This window comes from Buteo buteo, chromosome 25, assembly GCF_964188355.1.
Source record: "Buteo buteo chromosome 25, bButBut1.hap1.1, whole genome shotgun sequence".
Lineage (NCBI taxonomy): Eukaryota > Metazoa > Chordata > Aves > Accipitriformes > Accipitridae > Buteo > Buteo buteo.
In genome coordinates, this window is record NC_134195.1 from 7,457,256 (window position 1) to 7,476,308 (window position 19,053).

At 41.5% G+C, this 19,053-nt stretch overlaps 1 protein-coding gene across 1 annotated transcript in view; it reads left to right on the plus strand.

Moving 5' to 3' along the window:
- Positions 1–19,053, plus strand: part of AFF3 (ALF transcription elongation factor 3) — a 383,003-nt gene that overhangs the window by 93,359 nt on the left and 270,591 nt on the right. The window contains exons 4-5 of the mRNA XM_075057215.1: positions 9,569–9,689; positions 14,974–15,798. Coding sequence (XP_074913316.1) covers positions 9,569–9,689; positions 14,974–15,798 — 946 coding nt within the window. The remainder of the gene's footprint in view (positions 1–9,568; positions 9,690–14,973; positions 15,799–19,053) is intronic.

Sequence of the window (19,053 nt, forward strand, 5' to 3'; positions counted from 1 at the left end):
GCTGTAAATCATGATTAAACACATAAAAAAGATTGTCGCCCAAGATCCATTTTAAGCCAAGTGAAACATAATACAATATAAAATTTACATCATTTTCTTGATTAACCCTGATGAACCTTCAGTCATTATCCATTATAGTAAGAGCAAATTGGAAATGTTGCTTTGTTAATAAAACATGTATAGACATTTTCATGAGTCATAGATTTGATGGTTACTAACAGCTGACACATTCATAATGAAATACTGTACTTTGGCTTTCCGTGAAAGTGCAATACTACATAAAGCTGCAGTCCTCTGTCCCGTGCTTCAGTGCTGTATTTCAGTGCCTTTTGGACATCAGGTGATTTTGAAAGTTAATCTAAAGTGAAGTGCACAGAATATAAATACAGGCAAGCATTTTCACAACCTTTACATGCAGGTACTGAATCTCTGTGTGTCTTTCACTCATGTTTCATAGCGGTTCTTAGCAGTGCCAAAAGCATTTAACAGCTTAAATTAAAACTACTGGTCTTTGTCATGCGTGGAAGTCTGTAAAGTTTTGCTCCTTTTGCTACTGTGCCAGGAATGTTTTCTAAGAGGCGTTGCTGCTGTTACCTCTGTAGTGCCAAAGTACTCTTAGATCTGGCCTTACTGATTCATTACAGTCTTTGCTTTTGCTACTTTAAGTCAAGTTGCACCAGGGTGATTTGTGTGATAACATTTTTCTACCAGTTACAGAGCTTTCAATTTTTGTGTGCTATGTGAAGTATATGTCGGTGTACTTCTCAATCCTGCAATTAGCTGTGGGTAGATGGATCACTGTTCAGAGCCCCATGGAAAGAATAGGCTATTTAAATTGCTAGAGAAAAATGGGAGCAAGGAGGTGTTTTTTTCTGAAACAGACCTTTTTTCAAGAAAAAGATTGTAGAGGCAAAACGTAATTTTTCACAATTTTCAGGATACTTGTTTTCATTTTTTTTACTACTGAAACTAGCACTGAAGATCTTTATTGACTAAAATCCAGTTTTCAGCGAACACATCAATAAGAAGCTCAACAAACATTTTGAATAAAGTATTAAACACTTGCTGCAAAATGTCAAATAGATTTTTAAAAGGCCAGATTTTTTTCACTGCATTTAAAATGTTCAGAACATCCCTAGAAATCACGCAATGATAGCAGTAAATTCAGTTTATTGCAACATTCAGTCTGTAAACTCTTCAAGATATGCACCAAAACTATATGAATAATTTGCCTGTGTGTGCATATCCTCTACAGAGATGAGCCGGATGGCTGATCAAAAAAAAACCCCTATCATTTATGACTAATTATGACTGTAAGGAGTCTAAAGAAGAAGTTTCAAGGCAAAAAACCACCCAGGCTTGGCAGATGATGACTGGAACAGTTTCCCATGCATAAGGATGCCATGGAAAGCAGAAATCATTGTGGAGAAAAACAGACAAGTGGGGCGTTGTGTCTGACATCTCTGGCAGGGAAGCAATGTAAGAAGAAACTGGATCAGATACAGGCGTCACCAAGTTAGGTAAGGCCGTGTGTAGCAGCCCAGGGAATTCAGCAGTGTTAGGTTAGGCAGAAAAAAAGATTCCTTACTGATCCCCTCAGCTGTTGTATTTTTGAATTACAACGTAAAAGTAACATTAACAAAATCAAATGAAAGGGCTTCAGTGTGCTTTGTCTGGTTTGTGCTCTTCAGTCTTGGTATTTTTTTTCTCTCTACTTGGAAAATATGGATGAGGATACAAAAGGAACACTTTTCCCTATCTCATCTCCAGTATCTGTTTCTTGACAGCTGAGGTCTCCATTTAATTTCTGGAGGTTTTAAATAACATTTTGGATTGTGGAGAAAAAGAAACACTCATTCCAGGTGTAAGATTATTAATAGTGGTGAATTTGTAACTTGTGAATAAACTTGCAAACAATATATTGTTAGAGAAGTGCAAAATTAAAAGTAATAGTGATGTTCTGTTTCTGGTTTGGCTCTGTGTTGTTATTAGATCTTCATCCATCTTAGGTATTTTTGCTAGTGGTTTTAGGGTTATAAAAAGAGAGCACCAACACTTAATAGCAAAAAGAATATAGTAAGGCATCAAATATAGGATTACTCATTAATACTGAATGGTGAATTTTTTGATATCTGTGTACACTGTAGGTAAGGACTGGTAGATTTTTATCATGTGATGAAGTTATTTTTCCTGAAACTAAAAAAAAAATTAAATTGGAATTGTGTCTCAATTTGTCTCATCGGGCAAAACTTCACTGAGGGAAGAAAACGTGCATGCTTTGTCTGTAGCAGAGCTGGAAGAGGTGCTCTTGTACAAGCAGATGTTGAACTAAATTGGATTTTTTTTTAATGTTCCTCTGTTGTGATGTTTACTGCTCTGACTCAACAACCTAGATCCCAGTCTCAGTTGCAGCCCTAGGTTTTCTCACTATTTTGATACATATTTAGAATTCAGTCAGGTTGCATGCAAAGCACTCGCATTTTGCAAATGTCAGGTGTGAATGCCTGTAAGATAATAACTGCACCCACAATTAGTCTTTCCTTGGTTCCTTCCAGTTGCCCAGCATGAACCCTCAGAAGACCTGCCTTGAACGCTTAGATGCTGATTTTGCAGATATGACATGTATATATGCATTCGTTTGGTAGATGCGACATATCTGGCCCGGAAAATACAGCTCCTGGTTTCAGACTTGGAATTTCCAGGCAGTTAATTAAAGCAATCTCGCACCTTCCAGCCTGCACCTGCCACCATGCGAGCGGCCGGCCCAGCTCAGCTCCCCCGATCATATTCATGTTTGGACGGTAGTGTTTCATGGTTAATACAAATCATAAACAGGCTGTAAAAGCTGAAGCGTCAATGAATCCTAGCTTTAAAATTGCTGGAAGCTAAAGTTTTAAAACTGATACTGCAAAGTGAAAAATGAAATTTAACCAGGCATTTTGGTAAAGGAAAAATAATTTATTGGATGTAAGATGAAAAGCTGTGAGAGTAAACATCAATCTCATCTTAGACACATGTCATTGATTGATGTTTGCTCTGTGCTGCTGCCTGGAGGTAAACTCTTTGAAATAGCAAAGTAGGTACTTTATCTGTCTGTGGATAGGAGCACAGTTTGTTAAGTTACTGCTTTTTTGAGACCCTGCTACATCTTTATGTTCAATCAAAGTGAAAACAGTAAATCAGAGTAATTGCTTCACCCTACGGCATTCCTGTTTGTAAATGGGAAAAAATACTGTAAAAATCCTCAAATTAACTTCTGCTGTTTAAGCTAGATAAAAAGTCTAAAAAAGTCAGTTGCAACCTAGGAAGGTATTTGATTGATTATGCCACTTGTTCATCAAAGGCAGCCCCTTTGTTATAATCGAACTGATAGTTCAAATGTCATTAGGGAAAACAGTTAATGCTCAAATATGCAAGGCTGCCGTCTCTAAGAGCTCCCCATAACCCATTAGCAATGGGTTCCCAAACAGGCATCGTTTATACTTAGCTGGAAATGGAAGTGGTACCAAGAAATTGGCCAGCGAAAACCATGGACACGAAGAGTAAAATAGAAAACAGACATTAAATGATAGCACTTTGATGTTAGGCACAGCAATTCAGCATGGAAAATAACCTGAATTGTTGTAATTAAATTGTCAGAATTAAGACTGTTTTCTAAAAATGTTTGAGGCTATTGCCTTCATGAGGTCTCAGGCTGGTTAGTCCTTTTGTGTTTTAAAATGTTGCAGATACAGGAATGATGGCACATTTAAATTCAGAATCCAATTTCCATTCTGAATTCAGTTTCATAATCACTGTCCTGCATCAGGGTTGGACTGTTTTTTTATTGTGTTGTATAAGTTTTTCCCTTGAGTTACTCTATTTAGCTACTTTGGCATAAATGGGGTAATTCAGGGGAGAATTAGACTATTAAATATTTAAGAAAATGTCCTCACTTCAGCCTGAAATTTAGTATATTGACTTGTGTGCCAGATTACAATTTGTGGGGAAATGTTGAAAATAATCAGCAAAGCATTTTAAAATTTATTTTCTTGAAATACTGCCTGTTTTTCATGGTTTTGAATCAGTTCCAACTCTGTTCATAATTCAGAAATGATCGTGTGCTAAAATTTAATTTCAAAGATATATGTGTCCTCATAGAAAACTTGTTCACGGGTCTAGTTTTATTCTTGAAATGCACGTATCTTTTAGTCACTTCTGGTGCAGGTTGTGTTTTGGGGTTTTTTGTTTGTTTGTTTGTTTGGAACATGATCAGCTCTGTACACTCCCAGGGGATATTCAGGGACTGCACCTGGCAGTTTGGGGACGGTATCATTTCCGTGATGCTGGGAGCGGGTGTTTCGGTCTGACGGCGTTTTGTGTGGAGGCTCTTAATCTGATTATGGGAGAAGAAGGGTCAGTGTGGGCAGAAATGGGGAAGTCGACAAAAGCTGAGAAAGAAGCTCAGCCATTACAAATGGGATCTAGGTCTTCCCTAGCAAAGGCCTGCCAGGAGCCCGGGGGAAATGTGTTTTTGCCAGTTTAAGAAATTGTTGCGTGTTAGCTTGACGCGTCAGCTCTGCTTTTGTTATTAATGTGTCTAGACTTCAGGTTCTGAAAGTTTTGTGCGAAGTGCCACCCGTAGCTGCTGGAGTGAAGGAGATCAGCCTCCTGGGTTAAAAACATTAACTGCAAATAAACAAGCTACTCCTGCTAAATCTATATCACAATATTTATGTGCGTGGGGAGGTAGAAGGAAGGTGTGTGTGTGTGGGGGGGATGTTGCAAAGCCCTCACAATTCAGAGAATAATGAACTAAATCTTTGGACTGGAAAATGATCTTGGAAAGTCTGGAAAGGCAAAGGTGAGATCGCAGGTTACTGTAAACTATGACAAGTTCAGTAATCATTGCCAGGTGTGTGTATACGTGTGGTAACGCCTTCCTCTGTCGTGCTGTAGGGCAGCCTGAGCTGCTGACCCTTTCCTTTCCCACAAAATAAACTGATGTGAGGCAAGGGCAGCACCAGCAATCTCGCCCTCAATTTACCTACCCGTGTCTTTTACAGCCTGAAAGACGCCAGCTGTTAGGAGGATGGTGATCTCTTAGCAAAATAACGGTATCCTTCCTGAATCTCCCCTTAGTGATGTGGCAATTTTGTGGTTTCAGAAAAGGTCAAGCAACGTCATTAATGCACGCCATACATCTGTGAAGGTGGGTAATTCCTCAGTGAAGGTGCACTGCTTTAGTTTGTGGAAAAGGACATCTTCCTCTGAATGCAAAACTTGGGCGTTCCCTAAAACTGAAGGGCAGGAGAATATGTTGGTGCATTGTCTCCACCCAGTTCATCATGGAGATTAGACCTTTCTGAGTTGTACCAACTAGTGATGTCTGAGGGAGGTACGTTGAGTCAGAAATAGTGTGCTTTTAAAAAAAAAAAAGAGAGAGAAAGAAAAGGAGACTCTTCAACACTTACAACTTTAGGCTTTTTATATGATTGCTTTCAACCTAGCCTGAGACTACATGACTCTTTGGACTTTGCAGGAGATTAAATCCAGTCCCAGGTTTTTCAGGTAAGGTTATTGCTCTGCTCCTAGGCTGTCTCCTGAGATGTCTCTGTCTATTTCTAATTAAGGACTAAAGGAAGCCGTTCCTTCTGATGTCAGGAGTAGCGTGAAGAAAGCTATGAGCATTTCTGTCAGTATTGTGGGGAGGCTGGTGCTGCAGCCGCCCTCCCATCAGGCACCAGCAGCGTTCCTGGGCTCTCCTCTTCAGGCTGGTCTCATGGGCAGCCACGCTCACCTAGCGCATGGCCAAAGAGTGGGGAGCCATCAAGGTAATCGTCTAAAAGGCATCGCAACAGATCAAAATTTATTAAACATACCTACTCTGATAAGTCTGGCAATCCATTGGTATTCTCATCTGTAAAAATACCGGAGAGTGTGTCGTGGTTTAACCCCAGCCGGCAACTAAGCCCCACGCAGCCGCTCGCTCACCTCCCTCACAGTGGGATGGGGGAGAGAATCGGGAGGGTAAAAGTGAGAAAACTTGTGGGCTGAGATAAAGACAGTTTAATAGGGAAAGCAAAAGCTGCGCACAAAAGCAAAGCAAACCAAGGAATTCATTCCCCACTCCCCATCGGCAGGCAGGTGTTCAGCCATCTCCAGGACAGCAGGGCTCCAGCACGCCTAACGGTGGCTTGGGAAGACAAACGCCATCACTCCGAACGTCCCCCCCTTCCTTCTTCTTCCCCCAGCTTTACATGCTGATCATGATGTCCTGTGGTCTGGGACATCCCTTGGGTCAGCTGTCCCCGCTGTGTCCCCTCCCAACTCCTTGTGCCCCCCCAGCCTGCTCGCTGGTGGGGTGGGGGGAGAAACAGAAAAGCCCTTGGCTCTGGGTGAGCACTGCTCAGCAGGAACGAAAACATCCCTGTGTTATCAACACGCTTTCCAGCACAAATCCAAACCACAGCCCCATACCAGCTACTACAAAGAAAATCAACACTACCCCAGCCAAAACCAGCCCAGAGTGAAATTATTCAAAGTATCCTAGAAGAAGCAGAGAAGGTAGGGCTGCTGTGACCATGTGGTGGTGATGGTGTGCTGAAGGTGCTTTGAGCCTGAGGCACCAGTATTTGGACATAATTAATTGGCATGTCCAGTATGTCTCTTGTCTCAGGGCTGAGATAAATCAAAGTGTGTTTTTAAAGCAGTGTCCTAAATTCGAGATAGTGTAATTTTTATAATACAACATTTATTCATATATAACTTTTGCAAGTATTTGACTTGTTACTCATGCTTCAGTTCATGTCCTTTAACCATGAATTTGAAACAGGTGCAGCATTTTAAAAATAACAATATACCATTGAAAAACCATTTAAATTCATCCTTTTGGAGTTTGACCTATATGAAACAGATATAAATGACACTGACTTTTGAGAGATGAATAGTTTGGCCCATACTAGCAAAACTCTTCATCAATAAACTGATGTGCGAGCGTGTATATAACACATATATATATATATGTGTACATCACCCACATAGGCACGCATGCCCCACTGAGGCTGTGGAAAAGACACACACTGTAACCTATTAAAAAGATTCATTTCCCATTAACTGAAGTATTTGCAATAAAGACAATTACAGCAGTTCACAGTATTCTCCTCGAACCGAAATAAATAAATACATTTGGTGACATACATTCAAGGAAATGTGATTGTTGCAGTGCTCATGCAAATAAGGAGGAGCCTCACAAATGCTACAGATTTTGCCATCTGGTATTACCAAAGGAAGACACCTCTCAACTTGTTGCTCTTCCTAATTTACCTGCTTATAGATGGCATATTAGGCATTGTCACACGGTTTTGCCATTTGCAGGTTGTGCGTTGCATTGCTAACAGTGAACTTCTCATTCTGGAGGGGGGTTCAGAGATCTGACAAATTGTATGTCTTCATCAAATACGTCTCCATCAAATAAAGGGATTAAAATATCCTTCCACTTCAGGAGTATCACACCAGTGCATTTTTAGATTTTTATGAGGCCTAGTGAAGAATGTTGCACTTGTTTACTTCCTAGAAACCGGGTAGAGATCAGTATTACAATTAATCTCAGAGGACCTGCCCATCTCTATTTGACTGCAGGCTAGAGTCCAAATGCGAAGTGTCTCAAGAGTCCAGAGGTTCTGGATGGGGAAACGTAGCTGAGGATGAAGTTGCAGATCCTGCAACTCCAGGAAAACCCAATCTAACAGCAGCTCTTCAGGGTGACAGAAAGTCTACTTTAGACACACCAGTTGTTGTTAGAAGGTCTTTTACCCCGCCTTAACTGATGGGAGGACTCTCAGATGGCATGATGTGGTAACCGAGGACCATTGCTCACGTAGCAGTAAATGACAACTGCTCTGCCTCCGGCCTTGGCAGGGTGTGCAGCGGATGATCTCCACTCACGGGGGCCCCATGGGGAGGCCTTCGCTATCCCCTTCTTCCAGGAGGAAGGCATTTCCAAGCCCAAGACTTCACCCCTATGATTGCCTCCTCATTACACTGTTTTCAAAGAGAGGGTGTTGGTGTGAATAACACGTACAGGATAAACCCCCAAAAACCTCAACCCCCTGTAAGTGGAATAAACAAACGGGTGGCTGGAAGCTGTCTCCAACCTGCTGTACCGAAACCCTGTGTTCCCAATAAACCCCTGTGTTTGAGAGCCCTGCTCAGCGTTTGGCATCTGCCCTCAGACGTCCTCCGACCCATCAGAAGGGTACTCTGCAGGCCACTTGGAGTTAGCAGCGTTAACAAGTAAACATAAGATTTTGTGTTCGTTTGCTGACTGCTAAGGCATTGCTTTTAAATACTAATGGCATCTAACATATCCTATGTATTTTCAACTTTCGCAAGTCTTGAATTAGAATCAGATAGCTGTTGGCCTTTTTACTGCCTTGCCTGAGGCGTACTAGGTAACGTCACGTGGGTAGCCGATGCAACATATGTTTTGCTAACTGGGAAGCTGGTTAGCAAGACAACCTGTTTTTTTATTAACACATGGTGCACTTACGTGACATTATTATATATTTCTACTTTACAGATTTACAGTGCCAGAAGAAAGGCATTAGCTGAGCTAAGCAAAATAGGCAATCAGCACACTCGTCACATTGTCCTGAAATAACATGTAAACCTTATTAGACACATTGGTTTCCTTTGTGAGGAGAATAAAACATAACAGACTGAAATGTGCAAACCTGTGTTCTGTGAAAATTCAGGGAAAGGATTCTCTGGTTTATGTTGTGCATTAAACTAGAATCCTGGAAAAAAAAAAAAAAAAGTTAATTTTCATTCTGGATGTCTATATTGAAGCCAGACTAGTTCATTTCTAAAAATTAATACTGTTGTGTAATGCAGTGATTTTATTCTCTCTCTAGCTACACTCTACCAGGCATACATGCACTATCGTGCCAGTATTCATTTATTCATGCTCTGAAGTTGTGATAGTGTCAAATCCATCAGAAAGAGGAATTGTTTCAGTAGTAGTTTCACGACTTGGCTGATTAACAGAGATCAGAAGAAGCAGCCTAACTGTGGAAACCACTACAGCATGTAGTTTTAACAGCTCTTTAGGGAGCTAGTTAATGAAAGAATCACTACAGAAACACATCCATGTGAAAAAAGGAGCATTCTCATACAACACTCAGAGGATATGTCATAAGTGGAAATATGTTCATAATTTCTATTTACTCATAGCTGTAATTACCATCTGCCTTAAGAGTACTTTCAGTCTTTGTCGAAGTTGCTTAGATATTTCCTTTGTCACATTTCAAGCAGAGAAGTTCTGCACCGACTAGATCCTGCCCTGTGATTTCTTTTTTATTCTTCTGTAAGAATTTAATTATCTATTCTCTGTGTGAAGAAAGCACCAGCATTCCCAGAGACCTGAGTATCCCCAGCCTGCTTGGACTGGCATTCATCTGATTCATGTTCTTGCTTATTTTTGCCATCTGTCTGGAAACCAGAGTTCTTCACTTTTAAATTCATGCTGGTTTATATGTTGCCCGCTAATTCTTAACGCTTAAAAAGCTATTCCTCTTTTTTGCTGCAGTGTCTACGAGCCGGATAGAAACGTGCTGCGAAGGAAAGAATGGGAAAGGAGAAATCAGGAGGCCCAGCAGGAGGATGGCGCGTTTAACACAAGTTACTCCCTCTTCAGTGAACCGTACAAGGTAGATGCTTCCCAGCTGGGTGGTTCTTTGTTTATTTATTTATTCCACAGTACAAAAATGCAGCCTGCAGAAGGCATTGTCCAGGTTTCAGCACCCTCCCACAAGTGCGAGCCTCACAAAATTCACAGAGAACTTTTATGGTTCATTGAGAATCGGATTTTTTATATATATATATATATATATTTTTTTTTTATAAGCTTCTTATAAAGTTCAGCAGCACATAAGAATGAAATAAACTAGAAATATCCTAACAGTATTTGAGATGGAATTAAAACTAGGAGGTGAAGGTGATGGTGCCCTGTTTTTGCAACACTTAGAAGAAAACAATTGTGTTAGAATTGTGTGTGAAGGTCAAGCGATACAGTAAACATTATGCTCTGGCCAAGGTTAATGCAATGAAATATCTTGGTGTTTGCCTTTTTTTTTTTTTTCCCCTATAGGCATTACCAATAAAATTTGTCTGCTAGACATGCTTTGCCCTCATCAAAGGCAGAAGTAACTTATGAGTCTCAACTCCCTGTTTTATTCTTCATGGTAACAGTAGTGTGATGAGGCAAAACCGCCTCTCCCCACTGCCTATTAGAAGAGTCAAGCAGGATCTTCTGCACTTTGCAGAAGCCTGCAAACCAAGCCCTTGTGAACAGGACCAGAGTGCTATCCCATGGGGGCTGCTCCTCTCCCCAGCTAACCCAGTGACTTTGCCTGCGTGCATCAAAGCATTATCATGTGTCACCTACGGTGCCCTTCCAGTAATGTCCGTGTTACTGTTACAACCACCATGTTGTGAAGCCTTTCCCTCTACACAGCATCACTTGTCCTTGATGCTTTGGGTGCTTTAGTGCCTCTTTCCAGGAGTCCTACTTGGGACCTGGCACTTGGCTTCTGCACCTGACTACCATGCTCCCATGTTTCTGCCCGTGCTCCAGGGTCAGCTTTTAGCTTGCTGTTCTTCCAGATTGTTGTTTGTTTCTAGTCCCTAATAAAAAAGAAAGATCTACCACTTTCAAACCATGTCCCTTGATAGAAGACAGCTCTGTCTGCCTTGAAGCTGACCTCCAGCTGCCCGAATTTCAGATTCATTACAAAGGCGTTTAGAAACCATGGCAAATGTCTTGAACTCCTCAAGGCTCTGCTTGAAAAAGTCTACTGTGAGACCAATCAAGGGGCAAGCCATGGAAAAAACCTGAAAAGCTTGTCAGCTGTGTCTTGGCATTTTGTGAGGGTTCTGCTGCAATGGGGACTTAATAACTTTCCATTGGGTAGGTCCAATCAGATAGACCCCTCACAAAAAGGGCCTGTCCTTTTGCTGGTTCCCTGATACTGTTTTGTCTGTGGTACCTAAAGTTGGTAATATTGAAGCTCAAATCTATTATAAAAGTGGTATAGTTGGAATATTTTGTGCACTTTGTTACCTGTGTGCCAATGTACTGACTGTCATGGCACAGACTTCATGTATCATGGATGCACCAGTAGTTTCTAAGTTACGATGTCTGAAGGCACCTTTATGCAACCACAGTATAATTCCATCAACCTTAATAGCAGTGGATGAAAAATCATTGCCGTCTCTAGAAGCAGAGAGGATAGTGAGTGGGTATCCTATGGGGAGATCAGAATAACGGCTCCATCCATGGTTCTTATCTTTAAACATTATGTCCCTATTTTGGACAAGCGTGTAAAGAAGGTGCTGCAGAAATACATCCTACAGCTGGCTTTGTCAAAGAAACATGGAGAAAGGCAAAGCCTAGGACAGCAGTATAACTCACCCACAGCTCTGTTGCTGTGACAGTCACAGCTGCTTGGGATGACAGGTCATTCTGACAGTATTGGACATCAAAACTTCAGCAGTGGCATACTCTGAATGTGATGCGTACAGTGGCAACGGACCATTGCGCTGTCTGAACTCATCCAAGCATTTGTGAACCTTCAGTGTGGCAGAGCAGGCTTGGGCTTTTTGATCTTAACGTGGAGAGAGGCTGACCGCAAAAGAGGAAACCTTTCTGCAAAAGCAAAAACTGAACCCCACTCTTCCTGTCTTTAAAGATCATGTTCAAGTTTTAGGTGTTTCCAGAGGGGAGTGAAGTTACAGCAGACATTCACTGCAAGCTCTGATTAAATTCAGTATTCCTCTGCACAGCTTGAGAAACACGAGCTAAAGCCAAAGGATTTGCCATTCAGAAGGCCATATCTGAAAATCAAAGACAGACTGGAAATCTCTTAAATCTTATGTCCTCTCTCACCTTGACATGTATCACTACTCCTGTAACATCAGATTTTCTGAAAAATACTGACTCTTTGGGTTGCCCCTTATCCTGTTCAGAGTATCCATAGCAACCCTTTTATGGAGGATTATAGGAAATCCAGTATCTTTTACTTAAAATGTCTTTTACAGGGGGCAAAAAGTAGGAGTTTCATTCCCGATATTTCCTGGACAGAATACCTTGCCACATTAACCATATCAGTTTTTTAATGAAGAAAAAATTCTGATGACCTTCCATGTAACTGTCAGGTATATTTTTAGAAGTGTTGAATCTTGCGGTCTTCAAATGCATGGATACATCTTGCATTACAGAAGAATATCAGAGCACTGTAAGTCAGAAATGTTTGCGCAGAATGCTTTTCCTACTTATGCATTTTGTGATCACGTTTTCCCTATGTGAATGATTAAATAAGGCTAGCAATATTTCAGAGCAAATAATAGGACAAACTGTTATATCTAAAGCTCATAACAAATTACCTCAGATCCCATCTTGTTCCCAAAAGGATGTAGGAGAACTCTTCTGGATGATATCAGCTCAACACAAAATCTTCTCACCTCAGGTTGTTCCCAGTGTATCCAGAAGGGATAAACAACACCGACCAGTTGCCAGCACGTGCTGTGGTACAGGCATTGGATTGGTTTGCTGCAATTATTCTTGTGCTATCTGGGATGTCTCAATACGAGGTGTCTCTGTGTGATCTTCACATCACATCCATATAGAAGACAATCTGCTAACTTCTCTGGGCTAGTGATAGTCTACAGATAATCTGAAATTAGGCTTTCATTTACTTCCCGTCCAAATAGCAGCCATCAGAAAGAATGGACTTTCTGTTAGGGAAGTTGGATTTTTCAGGGGCAAAACTTGGCACGTACATTCACTTACATACACGGACCTAGAGGCAGCCGGGTGGAGAGCTGCCCCACAAGCTGTCTGTGCTTCAGGAGCCCCGTTCCATTTGGTGGAGCTTGTCACCATGCTCCTGGCAGGGATGGAAACCTCACACGCGTAAGCTGGCTGAATCAGGCTGGGTGCAGCCCCAAGGGCACATCTCTCTCCCTAGAGGGACGCTGAAAACACATCTCTCTACAAGGTATCTATGAGGTGGAGGATCCACTGGAAGCATCGAAGAGATCCACTGTGTAAAAGGAAAATTTTTTGTGCCTTCTGGAAAGTAATTCTGCTGGTCAAGGCAATGCCCAAGTGTAGAAGCCATTTCATTGACCTCAGGAGACACCTGAGTATGTCTCCAATCTTGTTTCTTTTCAGATGTATGTGATGCTTCCCACTTTGGAAGCCTTGTTAATAGTTTCCTCTTCTTTAGGACATCCATATGATTCCTGTGAAGTGAAGGAATACCCTTTTTAAGCCACTTGCTGTCTGTGAATTAATGCTTCATGTTTCTTTTCATAGCATATTTCATATTTCTTTTTCATATGCAGAGAGATCAGGCTGTAGAGGTTGAGCCCTCTTATTCCAAGTTTGCAAAGCAATGTTTCGGATGCAACACTTTTGAGTTTTTCCCTTCCCATTTCCCTTCAATATATATTGTTGTTATATATTCAAGTCTGTTAGCATTGCAAAAAATGCATGTCAGAAAGCTAGCTGTAATGTATTTTACGTAGTTACAAGGTAGTGTCCTTGAAATTTGAGGGCACAAGTTTCAAGGAAGACAGGACTGCTTTTACTGTCTGACTTAGGAATGTTTCCACTATAGTCCTCTGAAAGTTAGCATGTGGCAATCACTGCACTCATTTACAGGGCATTTTTGCTTGGATTTAGGTTGGTTCAGGAAACCCTAAAAAAGTTTCTGAACTAGGGGAGTTTTCCTTATATTTTGAGTAAAATGTAAGGAAAACTTATTTTCCAGAGTAACTGATGTTGCTGCTACATCTTTCATATTTTTTATATAACTTTAAGGGGGTCTTCCCCACTCCCTTTACTCCCTTCACTCCCTTCTTTCTCTTTCTTTCTGTTTTCTTCTAAAACAGAGAGTCTTGAGATGAAAGCTGGCCCTTCTGAAGCCAATGGGAGTTTTCCCATCCAGACCCCATGGCTGGAAGAGAGAAAGGAGAACACCACTAGCTCATTACTGTCTTCCTCTGAAAACGTAAAGCAAAGAGCATCACACGCCTGAATCTTGGCAGGGTTCAGAAAAATCTCTGCTGCATAAATGTTAATGATACACCCTTTTGCTTATGGTGGCTTTTTAAAGCAAGGGTTTTCAATCTTTTCCAGTATGTTTTATTTGCTTGTTTTATTTCTTTGTGGAATGTCTGCCTTTTCAGTCAGGAAGTAAATGGATGATTTTAAAGACAATGATTAATCTTAAAGGGGAGGGAGGTTGGCTGTGTTTCCCCTGCCGCACACAGCAAGCACTGAGCAATGCGAAGGATTTGAGAGGTTCTGTTCACCTTTTTTTTTTTCAAAGAGGAGAGTGCCCTGGAGTGAGCATCCTGTCAGAGTATTTTCAAAGAAGGCACATAATCATCTGTAGTTTTCCCACTGCCCCACGATCTGTCTTCAAGTCACCTCAGAGTATTTGGTTGGCTTACACTGGTGGGTTCATTCAGTGCTTACACTGGATGTTCTGTGGCTTCCCAGATGCCATGGGAAAACTTAGGCAGGAGAAGGAAATTGGGAATGCAGTGTTTTCATTCATGGCTGAAGGAGAGCTTGCACTGGGCTACAGGAAAAGTTTTATCATGGTCAGATTTAATCCAAACCATTCTGTGTAGTTGCAATAATAAATTTTCTAGTTTCCAGGTAATATACTTTAACTACAGCATGATACCAGTGATAGATTTCTTTTTTTATATACTCTAAGGCCCTTTATAGCTTTTCCAGTTCAGGGTAGATTTAAGATGTTGACAAGTGTCTTCAGAGACAATAAGGATTTTCGATTTCATCCCTCAACGCCGCTGCTGAATAAGGCAGTGCTACTTCAGTAAGGATTTCGGCAGAAGCATGCAGGGAATTTTGTTTTTCTTACGTTGACTGTTGCAGAACACTCAATTTTTGTTTTGCAGACTAACAAAGGGGATGAGCTCTCGAATCGCATCCAGAATACGCTGGGCAACTATGATGAAATGAAAGACTTGTTAACTGACCGATCAAACCAGAGCCACCTTGTTGGTGTTCCAAAACCTGGGGTTCCTCAGACGTCTCTTCCCAAGCCCGATGAACATCTTATTGCAGACTCGAGACCGCCGCCTCCTCCTCCCATTTCCAGCACTACTTCTTCCACACCAGCAGCCCTACCTGCCCAGCAGAGCAAAAGCACTACGATGGGTTGGCAGAAGGCCGGGCACAATGCCGCTTCGGATGGCCAGCAGAGAGCGAGCAAGCATGGGCACCGGTCGCTGGAGTCACACAAGGGTGACTTCAAACTGGCGAACCAAAAATCCAGTCTGGAGAAACTCAAACGCTATGCATCGAGTCCCACCTCCTCCTCTTCCTCCTCCTCCTCCTCCTCCTCCTCCTCCAACACTGCCCAGCAAAGCTCTCTGAGGGCCACACTAGGAGACAACGTCAACAGAGTGCAGCAGCCGGCAAAGCTCAATTGTAGCTCAGAAGGAGGAGCTCAAGCGCAAGAAAGGACAGCAAAGCATGGTGGCGGGCACTGCGTCCAAAACTTCCCACCCTCTCTTGCTTCGAAGCCCAGTCTGGTTCAGCAGAAACCGACAGCTTATGTAAGGCCAATGGACGGTCAAGACCAGGCTCCTGATGAGTCTCCAAAGCTGAAGTTACCAGCAGAGACAACCAAGTCGTATAGGGGAGTGCCTTCTAGCAAGCCTGATTCGGCCAGGACCAAGTCAAAGATAGCCAAGTTCAGCATTCCTAAGCAAGAAGAGGTAAGTGGTTTTATGCTTTTTATGACATCCCCCCTTGGATGGATGATGGTCGCTTAGAACTGCAAATTGCATCTGTCTCTTTACACATTTTTAATATATTAGTTTGCACGTTTAATTTTTTTTAACTACACTGATATACTATATTGCAAATATCAGCCCCACAGTAATATAAAGATATCTCAACGGTGAAATGCTTACTATCTTCAGAACTACAACATCTCCTACAGTGGCGCTAATAGTATATTATTTCACTGAATTTTTTTCCTTACTGTCCACATATAAATCTGGATATTTTTAATGTGGATTTTTTTTTGCTAGGCTTGGGTATTCTAACTGTTCATATTTCATTGACTTTTTTCTCTTTGCCAATGATTAAATGAAGTGCTTGCGATCAGAAGTAGTTCTGCCATCCTCAATGATGTCAAAGTAGTTTCACAATCTAAATAAATTAGTTAAACAATATGAGATCTGTGGAATAGATGAGAATATAGCAATGAGACTCTCCTTTTAGTTCATAGTATCTGTTTCTGTTTCAAACCTATTTCTAAGAAGATTGAGGTTTTCTTTCTAAAGAATCACCATCTGTAGAAACCCAGCCACACTACAAGTATGAGAACATGTCTGAAAAAGCTTCTAGACAACATTTCTGTTATCAGCAGTAGATACGGAAGATTTCTGCTTGGGCTTATTTTATGTTCATTTATTTCACATTCTGTTTATGCCAGTAGGACACCTTGCTTTATCACTTACATAGTCTGTGATTTTCTGGTTTTGCTTTTTGGATGGGGAGGAAATGGTTGGTTTTGGCAGAACAAAAGGTGTTTTTTTTTTTCCTTGGGTGTATTCAGAGGCCTGTATGCCAATACAAAGATGGTCACATCATCCTCTTGTGCAAATTGGTGGAGCTCCCATGACTTAAACCATTTATAGTATTTATAGGACTAAACAACTTTATTTGGCTGAATCACTGGGACTTTCTCAGAGCGGAGATAGTGATTGTTTACTCTTATTTGACAGCTGTGGTGTGTCTTGGGATGTTTTTAGTCTTAACATTTTTGTTTCTGGCATTGTTAAAGGAGACGAAAAATCTAATTTTTGGTGGAGTTGTCTGGCCTCTTAATGCCTGTTTTTCAGAAATGGAGTTGAGTGTTGTATTCCCCCTTCGGTTCAGTTTGGGAAAGAAATCTCTCTGGAAGCAATTACTTCTCTCAGCTCTTTTAGGCATTATACCCATGTGGTTTTTCTCTAAGTTAAAGTTCCATCAGTTCCAAACAACATGTAGGTGATATGTTGTTCCTGAAAAGGGGTTGTTTTAGGCTCTTAAGCTGGATTTGATAAGCAAATTTAGCATTCACAAACTGCTGTAATTGTGCAGATAGATCAGGTAATGGCAGGTACTAATATCCATTTAGCTATTATTACCTCTTTCAGACTTGTGCTCCTATCTGCAAGTGGGAAGTGTTGTTAGAATTGAAGATGCCTGTGGCAATTGTCTCGATCTTTCAAATTTTCCCCCTTTACATGTATGCAATACTCTAAGGACTAGTTTGGAAAGGAGTTTTGATAGGCAATCATTTGTTTGTCTGAAATTCAGGATTTACCATTTGCATTCCAAATTCACCTACCTCAGGAAAGAAAGCTTTCATTTGTTGTATGTAATCCATACCGAGGCATAAGGGTAGATTTATACAGCATTTTCTATACATGCAGATATATTTGAGATTGCTTTAACTTGCTTAGATACTGATGGCAATGTAAGCTATGGTAGGAGAGATGCAGGGTAGCTGCTAAAGTATTCACTAACTTCTCACAGATTTTATGGGATGCAGCATTAATGAAACAGTATTTGATGATAGCATAATATAAACATTTAACTGAACTTGAAGGAGGTGGGCAAAAAACATTGCATGGTAGGTTAAAAAAGAGCTAAGTGATTATAAAAAATCAGAAGAAAAATAGTAGGAGCTATAGGTGTTGGGGTCTGAAACTGGAGCTAATGAAAGACAATGTTTAGATCTCATGTTGGAGGGCTGAGAGTCCTGGTGATAAAAATGCCCAGCTTTTTTTCCTTTATCCTGACATTTCCTTTGTTCTAACATTTTCCATCCCAAGTGGCACAGGATGAAATTGGTAACCCACTGGTATTGCTACAGGGAGAAATATTGACCAAGACTGAAAGTTTTTTCAGTCAGTGTTGCCTAATCCACCCTCCCTTTAATTTTCAATCATACTTCTTTTTATTTCAAAATGTTTTTCCATTCTTGTTATTTGTATCATACATCTTCTAGCACAGTTTTGTAAGAATTTCCATGCATTTTTTAAATTTCTGCTTTCAAACTCATAAAACTTCTTCTTTGCATCAAATGTTCACTGTCCCCTGTTAGGGACAGAAGGTTTAAGCTGCTCTCAGCACAGAAGCTGTCATGGTCCTGTGAACATCTGCAGGCAAAATGAGACCTCTCTTGTCCAGGGGGGGGCTAAAGGTGATGGCCAGGAAAGACCTTGTATCCCTCGTGGCCATGGGAAGAGTAGAGATGCCATATAGGAGGATTGCGAGGGAAAGTCGGCTGACAAGTAGGGTACAACAGTGTCTGGGAAGCTCTATGGAAACAGAAAGGAGAGTGGCAGAAAGCTGCCTAAGAGCAGCCAGGAGAATATGGGAAGCAGGAATGAGGCAGAGAGCTTGGGCATAGGGTATCTGGAGTGCAGGTGGTGGAATGAAGCTTTATGTCTGCTAAAATAAAAGGTGTGCAGCTGAGATGGGCTAGGTAGGGCAGTCAGTGTGCTCCAGGGGTTAGTGTAGGCAGCACTGTGAGGTGTTGCTGGCTTGTGGTCAGCTTGTCCACCAGGACTCCCACGTTCTTCCCTGAAGAGCTCATGCCCAGCCAGTCAGTCCCCAGCCTGTACTGGTGCTGGGGTTATTCCTCCCCAGGTGCCGGACTTTGCCCTTCTCCTTGTTGAACTTAATGAGGTTCCTGTCAGCCCATTTCTCCAGCCCGTCAAGGTCCCTCTGGATGGCAGCATGACCCTCTGGTGTTATCAGCTGCTCCTCCCAGTTTTGTGTCATCAGCAAAATTCCTGACCGTACGCTCTGCCCCATCATCCAGTTCATCAGTGAAGATGTAAAACAGGACTGGACCCAGTATTAACCCCTGGGGCACACCACTGTTTATCAGCCTCCAACTAGACTTTGTGCCACTGGTCACCACCTTCTGCATCACTTTCATAGCCTTTACTTTCTGTCTGCAGGCCTAA